A 24,352-nucleotide genomic window follows, 5' to 3' on the forward strand; every position below is an offset into this window, starting at 1 on the left:
CCGCAAAAATTCACTATCATATATCATTCACAAATTATTTATCTAAGTGGCCAATGATATTTTTATCATGAGCATCTGCCTAGCCTTTTCCCTATCTCTATGTACATAGGTTGGGGTTTTGGTAATTCGGTTTCCAATATTAAAGTATTTTAACTGAGTACCAGTTCTTTAACCTAGCCTCCCAAACCATAGAGGAGTGTTATGGAAGGTAAAAATATTGAACTCAGTCAGTTTCACCAAATAACTAATTAAGATTGTTGCTACGTGAAATAATATCATATTTACCTAAACGCAGCCTTCACTCTCGTCCATTTTGAAACCTTGGATTTCTCCACCTCCTTCATGAAAATTCCCTCAGACCTCCTTCGCAAAGGAGTACCAGGAGCCACGTCACTCTCATCCCCTCCTGCAGACCGTGACCTTTGCTTCCTCAAGAGGGAACCTCCGAACCTTGCATGACCTTTCCACTTTGAACCTGACCTCTTCATACTTCTGTTACCCATCATCACAGAATCAAAGAGTATTTGTCCATATTCACACTCGAATTCGGCATCTAGAGCCTCATTAATCAGTTCTAACTCTTTAGTCTCTGATTTTAACCTTTCATTTTCACCATCTATTTTCTTATGAGCACTGTGAAGCCTTTTCAAATGATTAACGTCTTTTAACCTTTTTAAAAGACGTGTGTTATATTCTTTTAGGGTCACAAACTCGTCTAGTAATTCCAGTAGTTTTTCTAACTGATCTAAAGCTTCGACCGTGTCCTTCGTTCTTTGCGCTACTTCTTTTCCTCTCTTAGAAATAGCATCATTCTGGTCTCTTAACCTTTGCAGCATCGATTCACAGATTGTTTCAGGATCTGTTACTTCTCCATCGTTAAGGGACCAGTATTCTTCAGGGGGTGAAGGTCCTGCGGTACATGGTGATGAACCTTCAGCATCTGAAGGGGTTTGAGGGGATTTGACGGACAGAGAAGCAGGGGGTTCCCCTCTGCGCCTCTTGTGCAAAGACGTGCCGCTCGGGGGCAACTCGGCCAAATCTTTCGGCTCTTTTCGTTCAACTTTGCCATTCTTCTCTTCTTCTGCGTGTCCGACGTCTGTGACGTCACTGTTCTCTTTCAGTGACATCATACTGCAGCCGCAGAGTGTCGGTTTGTGTCTGGACTATTTATAAATGAAAATAAAAACACGTGCATCGTCCGGTGGCGCGGCACGACATCTTATAACGGAATGCATTTTGATACAATCGTGATTTCTATTGGTACTCTCTCTTATACGTCCACTGTTATTTAGGCACGAATAGGGTTATCACTTTACACTGTACATACGTTCATATCACTGTACACTTTTACTAACACACTTCAGTAAACTATTTTAAAGCTTTTAACATATTTTAAATTATTTAAATATTACATAAAGAAAATTTAAAACTAATGCTAATGTTATATGTATTGGGTATATTTTTGCATCAATTATGTATTGAAATCATTTAAAACTGATAATATTTAATTGATGGTTAGCGCCGCCCAACGCGTATGCGCACGTACGGCGGGCGGGCGGCCGCGCACTGCCGAACTTCGTCGGGCGCCGGCGGAAACGCCCGAAAGTTTCCGAACACGTATTTTTAACTTGAACATTCCGTACATTGTAGTCGTGGGAAAATGTTCTTTGTTGCAACGGATTAAGGTTTAATTGTTATGTAAAATGTAATTTTGTTGTAATAATACATTCTTAATGCTAACACGTTGCTTCCGAGCGGTGAGCCCATTAACCCATTTATGAAAAAAGGGACTAAAAATCCCGTTTTCTTGACTTGTATGCGATTTAGCGGCTGATTTTTTAATGGCCGAAGTTTTAAGAACACGGCTCGTGAAAAATGTAAGAAAGTTAATGAGAACATTAATCAACTTGTCCGTTTCTTGGTAAATCCAAATATTTTTGTCAAAATAACTGTAATTATGTTTGCTTTACGTACCCAGTATTTTACTTAATACACGAAGATCAGCTAGGTAGTGTGAGATGTAGAATGAGAACCACCTATTGCGAAAAATTTACCTATTTAAATGTATTAGTAACTCTTTTCTGATGGGCCACGGTCTCCCTGAATCTGCCAATAAAATCTCCCAAACCATAAAAAAGGAAAAATTATAAACATCCGTTTTGAGAACCTCCTTCTTTTTGAAAAAAAGAAAATTCTTTTTTATTTTGATCTCCCCATGTAGGTTTGACAGCAAAGTAAAAAGTTTGATACAGGAAAACTGGCAGAAAACTAAATTTTTGCCATCATTGACAGATATTCATAAACAGAAGAATGGTGTTCAGTTGAAACAAAGAAATTTCCTGTAATGTCACGCACTTATTAAAATTGTTAAAAATTTAAAAATCTTTGGAAATTATTTTTTTGGAGAAATTTTCATTTTAAAGTTCTGACAAGAATGTGCTGGCGGCGAGCAACAAAAACGTGGTATTTATAATTAAGTTTTAACATGAATTATGGAAGTTACAAGTGGTAATATAGAAGTGGGAAACATACCTAAGATTTTGACTGTTATAGCTTAGTGTAGTTGTAATATGTAATTCAATTGTGGTTCTAATGATGGAGTACAAGTCTGTAGTGAGCTTAATAAATGTGATTAAGGATCAGATGCCTTGGACAAAAATGACATGTCATTGACATCAAGTCCTAGCACCAAATAGTAACTAAAAGTTATTTGCAATGGCCTGCTGTTAATGCTATATTGAACTGTGGATAGGGGAAACAAAACATACGAAACTTAAGACGTACCAACGCCCAGACAATTTGATGGGGACCTTACATTGTGATGAACAGTGCAGAGGTCTCTAGTCTCTATCTTCTATGTGTTCTCCATTATACTAATGTTGTTAATTTTCAGTGTGTTTCTCAGAAAGCTGAATAATGGTTTTTTATCAGTGAAGCGAAGAGACAAAAGTGACAGTTATTCGTTGACTTACCCATTTTGAAAGAGAAATAAATGCTAGGATCTATCGATATCCAGTGAATTATACTAATAATTCCAAGACTAATTGTTGTAATTGTCATCCAGGTGACCAGAACAGGGGAGCCGCGGTGCGATGGAGCCCGACGATGAGAAAAAAAAGAAGTTAAACGATGACGTAGTGGTTTTTATGCGCAAACGTAGCGAAACCGAAGCGCCGCGATATACCGCCCGACTGAAAACCTACGTCGATTTCCAACAAAAGTTGGTATTATCAGTATTATGGTCGAGACAAGACTTACCATCTATTCTTTATCCAGCTATGTTGGAGTCGACTTCCAGTCTTACCCGATGCAGCTGAGGACCAGTGTTTTATAAGGAGCGACTGTCCATCTGACCTATTCAACCATGCACTCATCAATTGCTTATGACAGGTGTAAAAGCAATAGAAACTATTTCTTCAGTGCGCCCAAAGTCATGTCATCATCCTCATGCCCTTATGTATCATTAATCAGCCTAAATAGTTGATATTCAAACACAGAACATAAAACACTTATTCATTAACACTTTTCAATTACACTAATTATGCCTTAATGATATTCATTGTTCGGTAAACGCGACGTCCGTCATCATTGTAGGGATCCAGCAGAATACCAGCGTCAGGTATTCGGTGCAAAACTTAAGGCACACTGCACCACGCCGTTCATTTCTGTTTGCATTTTATGTTTTTCTTTCTATCACTATTTTATAACTTGTTGTGTCTTGTTATTTGTTTCCGCTGTATAAAAGTTTTTTATCTATTTATCTTTTACCAATCGTATGTTCAAATTGCATGTCTTATCCTCCCACACTCTTCTATCTCCCGTCATCTCGGAAGTAACATTATTTAGAGCCATATCAACCTTCACACAATCCATCCATCATTTCTTTGGTCGTTCTCTTCCACTATAACCGTCCATGTTCATGCCCAGAACCTTTCTCACAACATGACTCATGCTTCCTCATCATGCATACCACGATAGCCGGTTTCTACGCAGCTTCACACCACATATTCCTCTTTACATTCTTATCATCACCTGTTCTGATTATTATGCAGTACATCCAATTTACCTTTCCCGAGTCCTACATAGGTATTAACGCCTACCAAGAGTGAAATAGCAAAGCGTAACGGTTCTTAATATTGCTATATCATTTTGTTTAGGCGTCGGAGAGCAGCGGCCGCGCGCCGCCACTCTGAACACGGCCATCACGAAAAGAAAAGCAACTCAACTACTAAAAAGAAAACTGATGGCGACCTAAAAGATAAAGCTCCGGACAAGCAGTGAGTTCCATTTTACCACAAGTGCTATATAAACATCTCGAAGAAACCTGGACTATATAGTCTGAAATCACCAACCCGCATTGAGCAAGCGTAGTGATTAACGTTCAATCCTTCTCCGTGTGAGAGGAGGCCTGTGCCCAGCAGTGGGACGTTAAAAAGGCTGTAACTACTAGCTATATAAACTGCCCATCTGACCCACGTCCCGAGAGAAACTAAGATTACTTACCGTTTTCGGATCGCAAATTTACATAATAATACAATTCATGCCAAACAGTCAATTGCCTTCAGCTGTTAAAAGCGTGATTGAGAAGCTTTTGTCATCTTTGAACTAGTACATAGTCGCAACTAAACTTATTTATTTACTGAGTGTAGGTACCTCTTTACTCCTTACAGAGAACATATCGGGGATGATGAAGACGGCATGAGCAGGAGGTAACTACTGCTAAATCATTTAACGCACTCCGTCATTTGACTGTTCTTTGCCATAGCATCCACTTTTTGGAACCATGCGTGTCTGACTTTTTACCTCCACCACAAATCTAGCAAAGGCTTATTCAAAGTAAATCTTGTGACCGTCTAGAAGTAATTTTTAACACTATCAGGTAATTATTTCCTTAAATAATTGGCAACAGATGATCATTGATGAGGCAATAATGCCAAATAAAGATTTTTACTTTTACCTATCTGAACTGAGGTTAGAAGAGCTCATGATTCAGTCCGCTATCCACACCGCAGAACATCTAACAACATTGGACAAAATTCTTCAATTATTGCGACTATATCATTTTTTGCTTTTTGTTATCGAATGTTACCCACTAATTACTTTAAAAGTTTCTCCACAATAACTAACTGCGGTGTGGATGCACCGTGAGAAGTGATCCTGTTTGCCAATCCTGTACCTGAAGAGGCCTGTCCAGTTTTGTCCACCATTTAACCAGATCCTCCTCCGCTTTCCTTGAATTCTCTCTTGAAAGGCCTCACCGGCCATCAGACTACACCCGTTTATCAAACATCAAACTCTGCTCTCTTTTGAGCATAGTCCAGAACTCTAATGGTGACCGCATACCTGTCAGACTCGACCGCGGCGCAGGAATCGAATTTTAGAATTCTTTACATGTAATCTAGCGAGCGATATGACATTGGACAGAATGACATTCCTTCACCGCTTTCGAGTCCGACAAGTGTGCGTTCACCACAAAATACGCGGCGGAGGACTTGTGTTATATTATGTAGTGATGATGAGTGTTACATGTTCGAAAGTCGTCGTGGCGGCAAGTACGTGCACCGAGCTCGTTCGTACTCCCATCGGTCGGGGTCCATCGACCCGGACGATCCGTCTGACCGAGGGTGCCGCAGAAGGAAGAAAAAGAAGTGCCGTCGTCGTCGTCGTCGTCGCTCTTGTGTAAGTTATCCACTTTATTGCTGCTTTAGACATAACATCTTACCTTTCTGCAATCTGATCACTACAGATTAGGTCAGACAAGCAGTCGCTCTATGCCAAGCCGATCCAGACAGTTGGGTAAAAGCTATGCAAATGGTGATGATACTAGACTAGAGCATTAGCTAGGAGGTTAGAGATGGACTAGATTACATATACATATGACGTTCTAAAGCCCAAGTAACATTTATTTCATTTTTAAAACGTGTTGCATGGTTTATTACCATGGAATCATATAGTTTTGTCTTCGAGGCTCTGACTCATCGTCAACGTAAACTTCATCATTATTCGCCTAGCCTTTTTCCAACTATGTTGAGGTCGTCTTCCAGTCCAACCGGTTGCAGCTGAGTACTTATGTTTTACAAGGAGCGACTGCCTATCTGACTTTCACTACTCATTTACCCGGGCAACCCAATACCCCTTGGTAAGACTGATTTTCAAACTTTCTGGCTTCTGACTACCAGTAAAGACTGTCAAAGATGTTCAAATGGAATCACTATGAGATTTCACGTTCCGTTTTCTAAGTTAAAACTGTTGTTGCCTGAGTAAGAGTGCTTAATTGTAAACACATAGGAAGTGGTGAATGGTGGGCGTTTTGGGGGCTGTCTTTTGTAAATTTGACGTTCGAAAAGTGCTGATTTTCAGCCTACTTTGAATAAATGACTTTTGATTTTGATTTTGACATAAGTTTCTTTTTGTAGAAGAAGAAGAAGCGCCGTAAGAGTTGTCGTCGTAAGCGGCGTCGCAGCTGCAAACGCAAGCGACGCCGCAGCTGCAGCCGCAAGCGCCGTCGCTCGTGCAAACGCAAGAAGAAACGTTGTCCCCGCCGCCGCAGACGCCGCCGCTGCTGATCATAAAACTGTGCCCGTTAGGCCTGTGAAGGTTAAATTTTCCGTGCTGTTTGTGTTCACCCTATTATACATATCTTTTTTTATTAACTATAGTTTTGTGGTTTTATTTCAACGTGTTGTTAACGCCTATGGAGAACATAAAGTGACGAGCAGAGATAAAATAAAATCTCCTATGAAGGCAGCGTCGCCAAAATGCGGGTGTTCGGGGGACGAGTAACGTCGCTGGCTAGGCTCTCTTACGCCTTCTTTAGGCCCGGTTGTTCGTACGTAACGGTAAAGTTAAAGTTAAAAGACCGATGTCAATTTTGACCACGGTAAATTTGACGTTTTTATTATTAAATTTTGACGTTCGTAAAACTAACTGGTACTTCAACAACGCTTTTTGAATTTAAACTCTGTTAATCCAAACTAATATTATAAATGCGAAAGTAACTCTGTCTGTCTGTCTGTCTGTCTTTCTGTCTGTCTGTCTGTCTTTTCTTCACGCCTAAACTACTGAACCGATTTGTGTGAAATTTGGTACAGACATAGTTTGAAACTTGAGAAAGGACATAGGATAGTTTTTATTACAAAAAATAAAAAATAAAATTTATTACGGACATACAGTGCCATCTATTGGTCAAATGTCGAGCTGTTCCTATGTGTCGAGCTGTTCCTATGCTCCGTAGATAGATGGCGTTAATCGCGCAATGGTGTCATTACACGTGTTCGGTTCATGTTATTGTTTTAATTCATCGGAAAATCCATCAGAAAAATGTAAATAAACAGTAAAAAGGTGTAAAAAAATTAATATTAATATAACGAGAAAGGACATAGGATAGTTTTTATCCCAAAAATCCTGCGGGAGCGAAAACTTCTCAAAAATCCCGCGAGATCGGGAACTATGTGGTTAAAACCAAAAATCTGCCGGAAGTCACTATTCCACGCGAACGAAGTCGCGGGCAAAAGCTAGTTTTACTATAACTAGAATTTAACCCTAACCTTGACGTAACTGAGCTTCGAACAACGGGCCTTGAAACGCTCTTTCGTGTAAAACCAAATTCACCAATCTTTGACAATCTTAACGCCGTGTGAGTTCAAGATCACTTGTTTAATTACGCTTACGGTTCGTAGTTAAACTAGATAAAACCTTCCTACTATGGCTTACACGCTCATCTTTCTTTCCTCCGTGTTATCATTCTAAATTAATTGTTTTGCATTAAAACGGTCTCCCAAGTTGAAAGGATTGATTGTTTCCTAATCATTATCATTAGCGATGAATAAAACAACTTCATAACAATTCTCAATTCTATTTCAAATAGAAAACATCCTTAGGGCCGGCGCAGACACAGCAACAAGCAGTTCTCGACATGTAGCCCTATCTGCGCCGAGCATAATGTACCAACTAACTCAAAAATATATACAAGGAATATCACAAATCAGCCTTTCAGATCTTCACCATGACTTCTTCTAGAGTCTTTCGTTGGAGATCAGGCACAGTGGTGTCCTCATGGGGTCTGCCTACTGGTAGAAGGAGTTCCAGCCTCTCATTGAGGGGCCTGGACAGCAGGTCCCGGAGACGGGCGTTGCAGTTCAGGGGAGTTGAAGTTAGGGCTACTAGGCCACAGTACTGAAATATATAAAAAATATATATAAATCAAAAGATCAGTGAAGAGTGTGACTCGATGGTGACGGATTATGGTAGAGCAGTTAGAAGTTATTAAACCATCCATGCAGATGCATTGTTTTCAGTAAAAAGGCCAAATTAAAGTTAATGAAGCCTAACCAATATCGAACTCAGATGATAACATAGAAAACTATTAGAAATACCTATATAAGATCTAACCAGTGGTTTGAAATGCAAATCAAATGCAAAACAAATTATACGACGTGGATTATTGATTGCTTATTTGAAAACGAGGCCAATATAGCTATTGCCATTTATGCGAGAGATAATAAAATATTTTTCTAGGTTGAACTTTATTTGCCTACAGCAGCAGTCAAGGTTAATAATGACGAATATCTGCTAGATAATCAACCGCCAAAAATAAATGCTTTGATCTGTTATTTATTGCATGTTTACAATAAACTAGCCCATGAAAACACATCTGAATATATGGCGTGATTCTAACTGTTAAATGGTGTGGATTAGAATAGCTAACATGTATTTCTTCAAATTATTTTTAGCTTCCATCAACGGTTTCACTGGCATCCCATGGGAATTACTTAAGCACCTGGATACAAAAGTATAGCGCTACAGCCTTCCTCGATCTTAAATCTCAAATAAAACTATTCATCATTAAGACTACTCACATGAATAGCAGCCAACAAAATACCAGCAGCGATCGCAGTACTGATTTCACTATAATAATGCATCCTCTTCTTCCCATCTTCCCTCCACGAGTGCGTCTGTCGGAACACCAACACCAACGCTGGTGCGTCTGACAGATATGGCTTCAGTGGCTTCGTGGCAAATGGCTTTAAGTCCGTCACCCATTGTCTGGACATTCTCTTGTTGTAGTTCAACTCTTCTTCCTCTTCTACTATCTCTCTTATGGCTGTTTTCATCTCCTGGTCTTGCACCACGACGAATGTCCAGGGTTCTGTGTGAGCCCCTGATGGAGAAGTACCTGGAATTGCAGAATTCGTTTTTTGAATAGCTGTTTTGGTATCTGGTATCGATTTCAGATATTCTGGTAAAACTTTTTTATCTTTGGTATCACTGTAACTGTAATCTACAACTTTTCTAAGTTTGTATGTACTTTCTAAGTATATCTTAGACACCATTGACTGTGTTTCGGATGGCACGTTAAACTGTAGGTCCCGGCTGTCATTGAACATCCTTGGCAGTCGTTACGGGTAGTCAGAAGCCAGAAAGTCTGACACCAGTCTAACCAAGGGGTATCGGGTTGCCCGGGTAACTGGGTTGAGGAGGTCAGATAGGCAGTCGCTCCTTGTAAAGCACTGGTACTCAGCTGAATCCGGTTAGACTGGAAGCCGACCCCAACATGATTGGGAAAAAGGCTCGGAGGATCACTGTAACTGTAATCATCCTTTTTTATCAGTGATATTAACTTTGACATGATTGTGACATTAATTTTTCAATCCGATTTTTGTAATTTTCTTTTGAAATTGTTTGTATTTTAACAAAAATGAGGAAAATACTACATTCGCTACGTTTCTACTTTTTATTATTTTTAATGATTGCATCCATGGTTATTTATGCTGTTTACCAGCATGTCTTGTATATTAAAAAAGAACGACAAGATTTCCTTCAGAACTTTCACAGTGATGACGATGAAGATGAAAAACTGGAAAAAGGAGGGAAGCTATTCAGAAACAAGAGAATGTATTTACGGAATATTTATAAAATCAAAACACAAATAAAATGGTTTAATACTAGGCAAGTGGTCAACAACAACGAGCTAGGGTCAATCGATAATCAGACTTACGTCATCGTAATACAGTGCCATTCAAATATATATCTACTGCAGCAGCTCTTGAGTTCTTTACGAAGGGCTTTTTTCATTAATACAGCCCTCATCATTTTCTCACACGATCACTACAGTTATAAAATGAACCAGCTCATTAAAACTGTTAATTTTGCCAAGTATATGCAAATTTTCTATCCATATTCTATGCAGCTGCATCCAAACGCTTTTCCTGGAGCTGAACCAAAGTCTTGCATCGAAGGTTTCCCTTGTGTGAAGGCTGACTACAGGGATCCTGAGGCAGCACAGTCAAAGCACCATTGGTGGTGGCAAGCCAACCAAATCTTTGACCATCTACGTGTTCTACAGAACTATACACAACCAATTTTATTTCTTGAAGAAAACAATTATGTGACTGAAGATGTTTTGGTTGTGTACAGGCTGCTAATATACACGAGGGATATACACTGTCCGTTTTGTGAAATGATAAGCTTGGCGGCACATGATCCTGACCTGCCTAGATATAGAAGAAGAAGGACTATCGTTGCTATGGAAGTTTGGAAGAACTCGATGCCTAGAACTGCTATTGCATTCGACAGGAAGATTTGGCACAATATAAAAATTTGGAAAGAGATGTTCTGTTATTACAACGATTCAAATTGGGATCAGTCGTTGAAACATGTCGGTGCTGAGAAATGGGATGGGAATATCTATTTGACTGCAATAGATGGTCCTAGAGTATTTCGTGTAGAAGAATGTGATCCTAAAGACTCTAGTTGCAAGTTGCAAAATAAAGTGGAAGACGTAAAGAAATTCATAAAAGTGATTAAGAAGCAGTTGTACCCTTTGAGTATCAAAATTAAAGTGACGGCTGAAGAAGATTTTAATTACACTGCATCTGGTTACTGGACCGATGTTAGAGATCATGAGCTTTGTATGCAGTTTGCGAATGGGAGTGTATGGTACTGACTGTTACATAGTTCAATTTTGCTAATGATTTTGAGAACAAATAGATCTCAGGAGTAACTATGTTGTCTTTATTATTGTTGATAATCCTTACAATAGATCTTCAAAGATTAATATGCAGGACTGCGAATTTTATTTATATATTTTATAGTAAAATGTAGACGTACTTAAGACAACTATGCAATTATACCTACTATAATTGCATAGTACAGAATGAAACATTATATTTAGGTATATCAGTTTATAATAGACATAGTTTTTACAAAATCAAAAATATCACAAACAGGCAATTTAATACCACACACTGTGTTCTGTGAAATACATGCAAAGTTCACGATCTCTTATATCTCCAAATAATCCTGCAGCAGTACCATTAAATTCCTCTTCTCTGTTAACCACCATGATTATACCCCATGGGTATAGTTTTCTCAAGACTATATTAATAAACTTTTCCACTTCTGCAACTTTGTATTCCATTTTGCATCCAACATCTTTTTCATCACACTTGTCAAGATGAAATACTCTTGTACCAGCTATAGCTGTTAAATAAACATTACCTTCCCATTTCTTAATACCAACATGTCTGAAGGAATTGTCCCAATTGTAGTCATCATGATAACAAAACTCTCTGCTGTTTGCTTTCAAAGCATTCCAGATTTGCCTGTTAAAGGCTATACCTGATCTGGAAAGAGTATTTGTCCAAACTTCAACTGTTATCATAGTTTTCTTTTCGTATTTAGATATTTCAGGCTCATGAGCCCCTAAACTTAATACTTCACAAAACGGACAATGCAAATATCTAGCCTGTTTTATAAGTTTGTAAGCGTATATAAAATCTTCGGTTACGTAATCGCCTTCTTCAAGAAATAAAATAGTGCTGTTAAAACCCTTTGTGACTTCCATGTTGTCGAAAACCTGATTAACTCCCCACCACCAGTGATGCTTGGCTTGGGCTGCCTCGGGGTCTCTCAGTTTGGACTTCTTGCAAACATACCCTTCATTGCAAAACTGTTCATCATTTCCAGGGAACACATTGGGATGCAATTGTATGGAATAAGGAAAGAAAATTTGCATGTACTTCGCAAAATTAATATTTCTGATGATTGTGTTGATTTCGTGACTAAAGTAGTCATGTGAGAAGATAAGCAACGCCCTTCTGATTCCGTTGGCAACTTTTAAGGATAATAAAAGCTGTTGGAGGTAGTACACATTTGAGTGGACTTGTATAACTATGATATACGTATCGTTCCCGATAGGCCCCAATCTTTGATTATACACAGTTTGTTCACTATTTATTTTCCTTATCTGAGCTTTCATTTTGAGTATGTTTTGCATAGTCTGTAGTTTTACTTTGAATCTTTCTTGTACATAATCAGAATACGTGATATTATCACAACCGTCGTCATTGAAGTTGTGTAGAAGATCTTTCCGCTGCCTTTTGACGAACTTTACTTGTTGGTAAATTCCATAGCATATTGTAGACATAACGACGACGAATATAATGATGAACATACGGACAAAATGCTCAGGATTTAAACTCATGGTCCCCGATAATTTAACAATAACATATAATTTTGAAAATAAATACTGTAAGATTAGAAATTCATTAAATTAAATAAATAAATTACATAGCTGATACCGTAACATAATCTGCCATAAATGAGAATGTCATTCTCGATGAGATGACAACTGATTATAAAAAAGGACGCATGCTAAAAAACTAGCCAAACTTCTTGTCTAAAAGTTGATGTAACAGGTAAGCTTTTTATGTTAATTTGTTTTGCATCAGAAACTGAAGATGATTAACATAGTTTGACGATAGGTATTGAAATCCTAAAACATGAACCTATGTTAAACATGTATTTCTTTATTCTTTTAAATCAATGTGTGAAAGACCTCTTGCCTTAATCATCATCTGAAGTCAACGTCTGCCAGGTCATTAACCTCATCTCAGAAATGCAAATGAAACACAAAAAATTACAGTAACAAAACATGCAAATATAATTTCATAACAAAGTAAAAAATACAATTTAGTACCAAAGGCTTTGTTTAGTGAAATGCATGCAGAGTTCTTGATCCCTCACGTCAAGCCAACCTCCTGAAGGCTCAGTCTCATTAAACACTTCTTCTTTCTTCAACTTGATCAGTATACCCGTTGGAAATAACTCTCGAGATATGCTTGCAATGATCTTTTTTACATCAGCCAGCGATTTGCAATCATCCCCTTTACCATCACATTTGTCAAACCTAAATACTCTAGGACCGTGATTTGCTAGCACATAAATATTTTTATTCCATTTTCTATTCCTTAAATTTCTCAAAGACTTGTCCCAGCGTGCGTCGTTGTGATAGCAAAAATCTTTGCTCCAGGATTTTATGGCTTTCCAAGTTTCTCTATTGAAAGCCAAACCGGATTTTTGTATATTTTCAGTCCAAACTTCTATAAGAATAGTGTCCTGTACGTTGCGATACTGGTAAGGACCAGTATACTTGTGAGCAGCCAAACTTAAAAATTCACAATACTCACATTTTGAGGTTTGAACTTTTCTAAGCAATCTGTACGTGTACAAGAAGTCTGGAGTGACATAATCGCCTTCCTCAAGGAATAAGATGTCTTCATTTAAATTATTCGTGATAGCCATGTTGTCGAAGACTTGGTTTGCTAACCACCACCAGTGGTGTTTGCTTTGGGCAACTTTAGCATTTCTCGCGATAGAATTCTTGCAGACTTTACCCTCAGTGCAAAGTTTGAAATCTTCCCCAGGAAAATCGTTTGGGTACAACTGTATCGAATATGGATAGAAAATCTGTACATATTTAGCAAAGCGGACGTTTCTGACTAGTTCATTGATTTTTTCGTCCCAGTAATCGTGAGAGAAGATGAGTAGACTATTTCGTATTCCTCTGGCGTTTTTTAAGGATTCCAGCAATTGTTTAAATTTGAATATATTTGAATGCACTTGTATCACTATAATGTTGGAATGGTAGTTGAAAGGGCCCAAAATCCAATTATAAACAGCTTGATTTAGGTTGATACGTTTTATTCGAGCTTTTATATCGTCTTCGGTGACAGTAGTTTGTCCTACATCTGTTTTCGGTTCTAGAGTAGGTTTGGTTCCATAATCTGCGTTATCCAATTCGATTGTTACTACTTGACTACTTCTTTTATGCTTGATTGACAATACTTGTTGATATACTGCACATAATAAAGCTAATAAAATTATTATCAAAATCAACCGGTAAATATGAACTAAGTTGATTCGGATCAAATTCATGATTTCTTCTCATATAACTATAAAAGTATTCAAATTCTTTATTTTCACAGTCACATTGCAAACAATTTCACTTTATGTCACCAGTCGACAGTATCATCAATGTCATTAAAAGTATAGACATATTCTTCTACAAATAGTTTATTATTCAAATAGTTCCACTACTTATGAATGAATAATAAAATTGCCGGGTATGGCGTTTTTATTACAAAAGTGGGACAGTGACAAAAAAAATTAGTATCGTACATCAAATGAATGTTTCTTGTTAACATAATACAGTTAACATTATCTTTATTGAATTGGCCCTTGACCGTATTAATTAAAAAGTAAATAAATAAACGTAAATAAGAATTATATCTGTTTCCTTACTCCGATTTTTATTTAAAGTGTAACTTTTCTTATCCGAGTATTGCAGGAGCTGGTACCAACAGATTAATATACCTTTTCTACAATTTCATAGTTTTTACCACCCAAGATAGTTTCTTTTTCTTGTGGGACAGTAGATACAAGCTAATGAATTATAGTATAAAGATTAACACCATAAACTCTGTTAACAATATTTGGGAAATTCTTGTTTTTATCATTTCCAGTTTCGTGGTTTTTATCAACGTCATGATTATCTATTTGCTTTGATATTATGATAAGCATAGCGTTTGTTCCGTAATTTGGAGGCCAGTAGCAGAATGCTAATACACGTGTATATAATAGTTAATCTAATTTGTCACTTGTTTTGATAACCTTTTGTCTTTAGAAATGCGCAGTTAGATCTTAAAATATGACTACAATGATTCAAATGTGGCATCAGATTTACTACAATCACAAGTAATTTCCACTATTATTATAATGCGTAAAATGTGTTTCTGCTTACAAATCTTGGTTTTGTGAACTATCTTACTCTGAATGAAATAATGTCATTATGAAAAATATCACCTACCTACCTATTTTTGCACAGTTTATCTATCTATGGACTCTCATTAATTCTAGAATCACGACCTACTTTAATCACCTTAGGAAACTTGCGTAAATAAACATTTATTATAATATATCTATAACGTTTTGGATATCATAAATAAACGTGATATTACGCAAAGCCAAGAAAACTTGGAGCCCTATAGACTAGTAGTACAAGTTTCACTCTTACATACTTATGCAGTCCTGGTATTTCTCGTCTAGATTAGAAAGCTAGAAAATATTAGGTATGTGGTTACTTTCTATCAATGCTTTTAAGGAGATTAATAATTATAAAGATCGGATAAAAAGTACCTAACTCACTATGAAAGTGATAAATAAATTGAAAATGATGTTCCGCTGAGGAAATGTTGCAAAAATATATACTTTATCGCATAGGTAAGTTTAAAATAGAACAGGCGTGTAGTTGCCAATGATAATAGAAGGAGGAAAAAAGCAAGTAATACCTTTGTTTTTCAAAAGAAGTTCTCTAGGAATTCTGAGCTGTTTCTTTCACATGAGATTCGTGAGAGGTCCTATAAAAATGTTACTTTCATGTAGACCCCCTAAGGTACATTCGGTTAGACTGGAAGCCGACTCCAGCATAGTTGAGAAAAAGGCTCGGAGGATGATGAATGACGTAAACCCCCTAAGAAAATAACTTAATTTTGCAAATATGCGACATCCTTACCAGCAGTTTTAATAAGATTATCCAACACCTCCTGAGGTATAGGCTCCGGGCTGAAAGACCTCACGGTCCTCCTCTCTGCCATTAGCTCGTAGTAGTCCCGGGACCTCGTGAGGATCTCATCATCAGACCTCCTGGGAGGCCTGTAGGGGATGTGAGCAGTGTCTTCAGGGATCGCTGGCACCAGGAGATCAGGGTCATCGTCCCCATCATCTTGGAAATCTCGAGCTGGAAAATTTTGAAAATATATTTGAGATTTTGGATTTCTTAATTATGTTTTTTAATTGTTTGGCTTTTCTGCTTTATTAAGGCCCACGTTGTCCTGATTTACAGTATTTCTTCCTTTATTGTATCTTCAACAGTAATTTCAATATTGTTTGTAGATTTGGTATTTACCTTTAATGTTATTACGAAACTACTAATTTAGCGTTAGATACTGGTTATCAAAAACCAGTTTTAGCAATTCAATATTTGATGCGATTTTATGCATAAATCGAAGTAATGACGCATGTAGTACAAAATATCTGTTGTATATTGACCTATGCAAAACATTCTTTAGTCGTAGTTATCGGCAAAATATTTTATTCGACAAACACATGGAAATAATAGCGTCTCTAATTTCAAATCTGTTTTGCTAGATTATTGTGTAGTGAGTTGGTACCTATGTAAACTCATTACTAATATTGTAAAGAGGAGTACCTACATTTATTTTTGTTTCTATGATTGTAATTGATAAACTCAAACATGGACTAATTTAAAAAAAAACAACATTTAGGGTTGGACCACATCTGGCAGCACGGAATCGCCTTTTTCCGTCGCCCTTTCTCTTTCTGTCGCTTAGAACTGCTATTTGCGAGACCGATAGCCCATTTTTAGAGTTGAGAGAATATTTTCCAAGTTTTGAATAATTCCAGGTGAAATTGCAGCGGAAGTTAATAAAAGTTACTTTTTTCAATACAAGTTTCGGTCACGACCAGAACAGATAAGTATAAGTTGTCATTAAAAATACATGTATTATCACTATTTCCATTCAAGTCAATCATCTATTAATAACCGTAACATGAAAATAATTGCTAGTTTATATAAACTGGTACAAAAATAACTCCACTGCGGTTAACCGTGCGGTTTCTGAGAAAGTAGCGTCTGTTATACAAACGAACATCTGTTTAATGTAGTTATAGTGAATACGCCCACTATTGTCAGTTAATTGTTATAACAATTATTTACTCCTTTATAATTTATTTTACTACTGAATAAATAAAGCGGATTTTACCGATTTTTACCTTAATTTTGCTACCTAGGTACTATTATTTATCTAAGTCATTTGAGAATCTTTGGCAGTCGTTAGGGTAATCAGAAGCCAGAAAGTTTAACCAGGTGTGTTGGGTTGCCGGGTAACTGTGGTTAGGAGGTCAGATAGGCAGTCGCTTATTGTAAAACATTGGTACTTTGCTGCAACCGATTAGACTGGAAAAGACTGCACTCTGCCGCATCCGATTAGACTGGAAGCTGACCCTATATATATAGTTAGGAAAAGGCTGGACAGATGATGACTCTTCAGTAGAAACAATCAAAACCACGGCTCTGCTACATATAGGGCTTAAGAAGGAACATGGTGGGTTTTAGTCAGTAACAGTCTGACACTCCCTCACGCTGCACCTACAGCGAGAGGAGTCATTTGATGACATTCCATAAAACCAATTAAAAATACCTCATAATGCAAATATATGCTTATCAACAATGTTAATTTAGTCATTAACTGTTTCCATGTATTTCACTAATTGGACTCTAAATGATTATTTTCACGTTTACTTATCTATCACGCTGCATTCGGTTACAAAGTCCAAGATACTATTCTTGTGGCAGGCAATTATTTTTGAAAAGGTCGACTGACGATGATATAGGTAATTGGCTGTATTGTTAATGATAACGTTTATTTTTAATTGTATTCAGGTTTATTTAATTAATTGAAAGATAATAAACGCGAAAGTTTTTAAATATGAATATAAGTAGGTATGTTGGTTCCTCTGTCACGCAATATCTACTGCATGAATTTTAATGCAACTTGGATGTAATTAAGAAGTATAGTATAGTATTTAAGAAGATTGATAGCAGAATAACTATAAATAAATAGATAGGCTTCTTTTTATCCAGGTACCTACGGAAAGTCGTTTCCTCGGCACGCATACGAAACCACAGATAAGAGCTAGTGTTGAACATTTCTGCCTAATCGATAAAGGAAGTCAGTCATTATTTCTATATTCATGTAAATGTATTTAAAATAGTCCAATTACACGTTATCAACAATTGTTCAACCACAGTTCATTTAAAATATATTACAGTAGTAATTTCCCTTGAAATATATCGTGACTTTGATAACAAATAATGGTCGACATAACTATAATAACATTTCTAGTTATTTATGTATGATATGTTATGTATGTACCTATTACATTGTATCTAATGTACATAGTCTGCGCATAACATTAGAATAATTGTGTAATATTATTAATTATGTTAATATGTAATATATTAAGCTAAAGAATTTGTTTGATTGTTTGTTGGCTTGAACACGCTAAATCTCAGGAACTACTGGCCCGATTTGAAAAAATGTTAAGTCTTAGGTAGCCCATTTATAAGTCATATATACATTTATAGGTATAACGTCATCATTATTAGCCTTTTTATCGTCCCATTGCTGGGCTGCGGCCTCCTGTCTCACGGAGAAGGATTGAGCGTTAAACACAAGTTAAACACCACGCTTGCTCAATGCGGGTTACTGACATAGGTCAGTATCGGATTAACTACATTAACAGGAGTAGAAAAAGAACAAAATTTAAACTGACCCTGGTTTAAAATAATTAAATGTATTTGGGTAACCTACTGGCCTACATACATTTCTAACGCAATATATTATTTGTATAGATAAACGTGACTAATAACCTTATCAGTCGTTGACTGCACGATGCAAGCGACAATGACACTTCCTATTTTTAGAGTAAATATAATATCCGGTTTCTATAAAAATGAATGATGCTTTCATGGGCTTGTTCCTACAAAGCCATATCCATTGTTTTCTGCTTTTCCATGCATTTCTTTCACACAGGGGAGCAGAAAATCAGCAGAATCTCTTAAGAAAGTAGCGCGCCAAAATGCGGGTGTTTTGATTTGAAAAGGAACGCGAACGCCTCGTTAGTTCTAGTCAGTGATCACGTCTGCCCTACGTTACATTGACTTACAAGAAGGGCCTGACACCTATACCGTCCTTATAGCATCTCCGCTATCTTGTCTTCCTCCATTATTATAACATACTCTTCAGCGAAAACAATAAGCCTATTCAAAGTTTATTCCTTTGCTATTTGATATGAAAGAAGATACTGTATTACCATCAGTCATGGCATTCACGAGTGACCTTGTCCTATAACCATTGGTACCTCATAAATAAATCATGTTTATCGATCTATTTTCCAACACGTAATGTTTTTACCATGGGTTAGAAATAAAATTGTAACAGAACAGAACTAGGTTGTAATAAATAAGCAGAAAGGATTTTGGTTTTTATTGGAAATTTGATTTTTCCTAGTCGTATGTTAATGACGGATTGATTTTATCTATATTTTAACCCTTCTACAGCAAATTAACTTCGTCTATATGTTATTCGCGCTTTCACGCCGACACTACTGAATTGATTTAAAGTTCATTTTAAAAGATAGAGTCTTAAGTCTGAGAAAGGACTATACTTTTTATCCGGGTGCGAGCAGGAGTTCTCTTGCTACACAGCAGCAGCTAGTAAATACTAAATCGTTATTTAAGTAATAAAATAAAGTTTTTTCTCCATTTCACAAACAAGATCCTCTTAATATTCGGAATGAGTACTCCATTTACTTTCAAATCCGTGTCGAGAATAAATGGCTAGCAATTAGATTCACATTTGACTGGTTTTTATGAATAACTGGCGTGTTGCCTTGATCTCTAGACTGTGTATATCTTGGAAATACTGCAATTATGATTATTACGGAATAATAATCTGTTTTTGTTCTAATTGTAATTGTTTCGCGTCAATGACCTTTTTTTGTGTTGTTGTTACGTGGCTAAAAATATATTGTGTGATTATAATAGGTATGTTGTGTTATTATGGTCCTTTGTTATTTGAAGAACATAAAAATTGATGGAATCGAAATGGGACTAGTCTGATTACCTACATATATTTTTTATTTGTGTAGCAGGATTTTCTTTTATTACGTGACTGTAATGTAACTATACTAATATAATTTACAATGAAAAATAAAAATTGTTAAAGGCTCAGAAACGAATGAACCGATTGGAAAAAATACACGGTTGGAAAACTACACTCTTCCCAATTAACATAGGCTATGTTGTATTCCAGTCCCAGTACAGGCACTTGTTCCCAAGGAACCCAGGTGAAACAACGGGAAAACGTTATAGGTCAAAACGTATAATATCTCTGTTTGTCTGCCCTTTGCTTAAAATCCAGATACGTAACTTGTTATGACCATTATTTTTAATATTGCCAGGATTCTCGTTAGCTACAATATTATGTAAAATTTATCACAATTCTAGGTCATTTACCGTCTGATTATCTAGTTCATTGCTCAACGAGTAACTTCCTGTCCTCCTCCACATTTGTAATGTTAAAACAATAGATCCAGTTTATTTATATTTTTTGCAGTATTTTTCGGAAGGCAAGTTAAACATTGTGTAATGGTGGTCTGACTAGCTAGACAGTCTGATAACCTGTCTTGTCAATTGCAATTGAATTGGCCAGGTAGGTTGAGGAGGTCAGACAGGCAGTTGTCCAGTTAGAATGGAAGCCTTCTATAACATAAAGGCTGTTAAGAAAAGGCTAGGCAGATGATGAACTTATTATAATTTGTAGCACAGTTGATCCAATCGTTCTAAAAAGAAAAAGATTAGCTTCGAGTCAACTGAACCTAACAAGTTACAAAATTCAGAAGAACCGATACAAAGCCTATTTATGCCATTTGAGCAATTAATGCTAATAGGTCAATTTGTACCGAATTGTCCCATATAGCTATTGGCAATTAATTGACTACGAACTAGATATTTTGCATACAATGCTATAGTATTTCAATTTGCTCAATTTCCTATTTATTTGCGTAGGTATTCGTGAAATCTACAGATGAATAAATCTTTTTCAGAATAATAGAAATATGTGCCTATATATTATAATCTAGATATAAGTTATAAAAACCATATAATTGATTTATACAAAGGCATAACCATTTATATTTCAACGAAGTAAAAAAATTATGATGTTGAAGTGAGTTTGTTTGTATTTAAACGGTTTGGTGAAAAGGCTGAATTTATTGTAGTAAAATTTGGCGCGTTAGGTACTGGAGCCCTGAAAAACTATGTCAATGAGAGTAGTTCCTACGTACGTAATTTTTGTGACATAAGTATTAGCCATTTTTCCGCGGTGTCACCCGCGTCCCATGGGAACCACTGCCCGTACCGGGATAAAATATAGCTTGTGTTACTCGAGAAGAGTATAGCTTTCCAACAGTTAAAGAATTTTTCAAATCGGGTCTAGGTCAAAGAAAGCTTCGGAGGACACAAACAAACTAAAAATGTTCTGCTTTATTGTGTTAGTATAAGATAACTTACTAATATCGTAACTCAGTTTTTGCCTGGCATATTAATAACTCAATTAACGGTGAATTTCTCTTCAGCGTTAACTGTATCTAATATTTTTCTTAGTTTCAGTAGAACAACTGTAAAAAATGTATGTGTGGTGTTATTTAAATCCATACTAATATAGTAAAAACTGAAGATTCATTTCGTTTGCTTGAACGCGCTTAACTCGAGAAATACTGAGCAGATTTGAAAAAATATTTCTTTGTGTGATAGACCACTTATCATGGAAGGACATGGTCTGAATTTTCACCGATTGCCTACGTAGTGTAGATTCCACTGGACAGCTATAACTTCTGGCAGACAGGCTAGTTAGCTGAGTAAAATCATCTTTGCCTATAGATCCTACATTATTAAATATCTAAGCAGACGAAATCTTGTTCTGTTTTTCATGTCTTGTCCTTAAGAAAGCCTTAAGCGAACCTAAAATGACTCAACAAGGAAAATAAAAAAAATGCTCACAAAAAATGGACTATCATCATGATCCTTAAAATTACTTGAGTACCTACACTAAAAACTTTTAGTCGGCCGATATTTTGTTTGGCTCATTACAAAGATGTGGAATTTAGCCGGTATCAGACCGACTGAAAACTTTTATCAGATTTAAGATTTTCTTAAAAAAATTGCCGTACATCTGGTCAACTGTTGGTCGACTGTTTAATCTGCAGTATGCATTTATTCTAATATTCTTTCTGTGTACCTATTAAGAAAAGATTAGGCTTTGGTTTTGGTTTTTTATGTTCTAGGTATAATTTTTATCTGGGTGTGAATGTGATTTTAGACAGGCAGGGCAGTCGCTTCTTGTAAAGCACTGGTACTCAGCTACATCCGGTTAGACTGGAAGCCGACCCCAACATAGTTGGGAAAAAGGCTCGGAGGATGATGATGTGAATGTGATTTCAAAAGGTCATTTTATAAGATTTTACAACTCTATAAAATACAAACATTAATAGAACAACACTTGTTCATCAAAAAAATAACCTATTTATTTGCAAATGTATATTTTCTATGACATAAAATTATTACGAAGGTTATTACGACATGAATCAAATCAAGATTAATAACTTCGCATTGCAGCTAATTAACATATTTTCCTTTATACCTAAGTAATTGCTTACTTACGCGTTTCCTTGAATAGTAAGCATTATACCTAATATTCTATCGATACGCAATTATTACTCACTGAAAAGCTACATTAATAGACCTTTATTTTTAAAGAAATTATTTCTTGCCCGTCTCGGGAATCGAACGCAGTACCTAACGCGGTAACATATGTTTAACAAGCCAAAACTATAATTTTCCAATCAATATGGTAGAAGGTCGAAGAGGTCTCAACAATAATAATATTGTCGATAACCTATTTCCCTCGTGTCCTTTTTGTTAATAATATGCAGCTGACACAATTAATTTAATAGACATGTGGCTATAAAAATATCATCATCTACCTGGCTTTTCCCAACTATGTTGGGGTCGGCTTCCATTCTAACCAGATGCAGCTCAGTACCTGTATTTTACATGCAGTGACTGCCTATCTGACTTCAACTACCTATCCAGTTTCTTGGGCAACCAGATACATATTGGTAAGACTGATTGCCAGACCTGGCTCCTGACTACCCGTAATGACTGCCAAAGATGTTCCAATGACATCCGGGACCCACCAGTTTGGTAACATGAAAATTTATCCCCACGAAAACCTCTGTTCCTGAGTCTTGGGTTCAAGCACCAATCAAGTTGAATGGATGCATTCCTTTACCAAGAGTCATTTTATTAGCAGTAGAACAACTTGATCGTGACTAAGATAAGCCGTTAGTATTTCTTTCCAATATATTTTTTCTATTTATTATTAACAAAAGACCATGTTGGCACCTTATACCAATATTACGAGAAGGCCAGATACCTACGGAACATCTACTTCAAATTAGTATTTTTTGTATCTGCTAACTTATTAAATTCGTCAGTAAGAAGCAAGCTTTTTTGTGATAGCAGTCATTAACAAATACTTCACCTTATGGCAAATGTATGTCCTCAACCTCTTGCAAATACCAAGGGTATTATATTTTAATAAATAATCTACTCAATAATATTTTTTACTATAACGACTTGTACAATTTTGGGCAGGAAAAATATTTTATCCTGAATGCATTTTCCTCTGACCATTTCAATCAAAGTACATTAGTACCTAAGTTAAGTTAAATTATAACTTATTTATTTTAAGACTCCAAACTATGAATCATACTTTTTTCATTTCCTCGTCTATGGAGGTATCGATAAAAAAAGTAAATAAAAAAGTTTATCTGTCACTGTCACCTTTCCCGCCATTCCCAGTTCGCGCTAACTTTTCTTTTTTCGAATTCTCACTGTAATACTCCTCCAATTTATTCTTGTGGTACAAAGTAAACGCCACAAAACAAACTATAAGTCCACTGTAAACTATAAAACAGTTTTTTTCTAAAGTCCATATAGCCAACGAAATAATATTCATTTTATTAATTAAATACGAGCACGTGTGTGTTCACTCGCGTCGTGCGCGCTACTAAAGTTTGTTGTCATGTATAATTGTTATGACCAATCGATTTGCTGTTGATAAAGTGATTGTTACTCCAATTTAGACTTTATCTTGATGCGATAAGAGTCACGTGTGGTTTGTTGATTGGCTGTACGTTCTATTTAATGTTGGCAGAGCAGCTTCTTTTTGCCAATAGTGTGTTGTCCTTGATTTTTTCTGGGCAGACACCCGCGAATCTTGCACGCTAGAATAGTTTGGTCTGTATGTTTAAACCTTATAATAAATTTTGTGCGTAGAATCTGCTTTCTGCTCCCAGAAAAATG

General features: G+C 36.4%; 3 protein-coding genes across 9 annotated transcripts in view; 1 reads left to right on the forward strand and 2 right to left on the reverse strand.

Annotated features, from left to right (window-relative positions):
• The window catches only part of LOC110382323 (PHD finger protein rhinoceros), a 33,283-nt gene extending 31,716 nt beyond the window's left edge, over positions 1 to 1,567 (reverse strand). For all 4 annotated transcript variants that reach the window (XM_021342916.3, XM_021342915.3, XM_021342914.3 and 1 more), the window contains exon 1: positions 286 to 1,567. In XM_021342916.3, the coding sequence (XP_021198591.3) occupies positions 286 to 1,130 (845 nt within the window). In that variant the 5' untranslated portion in view covers positions 1,131 to 1,567. The remainder of the gene's footprint in view (positions 1 to 285) is intronic.
• A 737-nt stretch (positions 1,568 to 2,304) lies between these two features.
• Positions 2,305 to 6,658, forward strand: LOC110382327 (protamine-2). Of its 4 annotated transcripts, none has more exons than XM_021342924.3 (6): positions 2,305 to 2,463; positions 3,065 to 3,220; positions 4,158 to 4,277; positions 4,650 to 4,709; positions 5,511 to 5,679; positions 6,417 to 6,658. In XM_021342924.3, exons 2-6 carry the CDS (start codon positions 3,093 to 3,095, stop codon positions 6,564 to 6,566), a joined length of 627 nt encoding a protein of 208 aa, XP_021198599.3. In that variant the 5' UTR covers positions 2,305 to 2,463; positions 3,065 to 3,092; the 3' UTR covers positions 6,567 to 6,658. The 4 variants fall into 4 exon arrangements, with proteins under 4 accessions (XP_021198599.3, XP_021198601.3, XP_021198600.2 ...); XM_021342926.3 differs by having other exon boundaries at positions 5,538 to 5,679; XM_021342925.3 differs by having other exon boundaries at positions 4,671 to 4,709.
• A 1,181-nt stretch (positions 6,659 to 7,839) lies between these two features.
• On the reverse strand, positions 7,840 to 24,071 carry Iyd (Iodotyrosine deiodinase). The gene is made up of 4 exons (XM_021342929.3): positions 23,831 to 24,071; positions 15,854 to 16,078; positions 8,859 to 9,175; positions 7,840 to 8,175 (listed from the first exon to the last, which is right to left on the reverse strand). Exons 1-4 carry the CDS (start codon positions 24,003 to 24,005, stop codon positions 7,993 to 7,995), a joined length of 900 nt encoding a protein of 299 aa, XP_021198604.3. The 5' UTR covers positions 24,006 to 24,071; the 3' UTR covers positions 7,840 to 7,992.
• Positions 24,072 to 24,352: the final 281 nt, after the last annotated feature.

This window comes from Helicoverpa armigera, chromosome 14 (genome assembly GCF_030705265.1).
Source record: "Helicoverpa armigera isolate CAAS_96S chromosome 14, ASM3070526v1, whole genome shotgun sequence".
Lineage (NCBI taxonomy): Eukaryota > Metazoa > Arthropoda > Insecta > Lepidoptera > Noctuidae > Helicoverpa > Helicoverpa armigera.

Bases quoted from the DNA above. Each gene is read 5' to 3' on its own strand.
- LOC110382327 (XM_021342924.3), top strand. From the start codon at position 3,093: ATGGAGCCCGACGATGAGAAAAAAAAGAAGTTAAACGATGACGTAGTG. The intron at 3,221-4,157 runs GTTGGTATTATC...CATTTTGTTTAG, and splicing joins TACGTCGATTTCCAACAAAA to GCGTCGGAGAGCAGCGGCCG. The intron at 5,680-6,416 runs GTAAGTTATCCA...TTCTTTTTGTAG, and splicing joins GTCGTCGTCGTCGCTCTTGT to AAGAAGAAGAAGCGCCGTAA.
- Iyd (XM_021342929.3), bottom strand. From the start codon at position 24,005: ATGAATATTATTTCGTTGGCTATATGGACTTTAGAAAAAAACTGTTTT. The intron at 16,079-23,830 runs GTGACAGTGACA...AAAATTTTCCAG, and splicing joins AACTGGGAATGGCGGGAAAG to CTCGAGATTTCCAAGATGAT. The intron at 9,176-15,853 runs GTAAGGATGTCG...CTGCAATTCCAG, and splicing joins TAATCTTATTAAAACTGCTG to GTACTTCTCCATCAGGGGCT.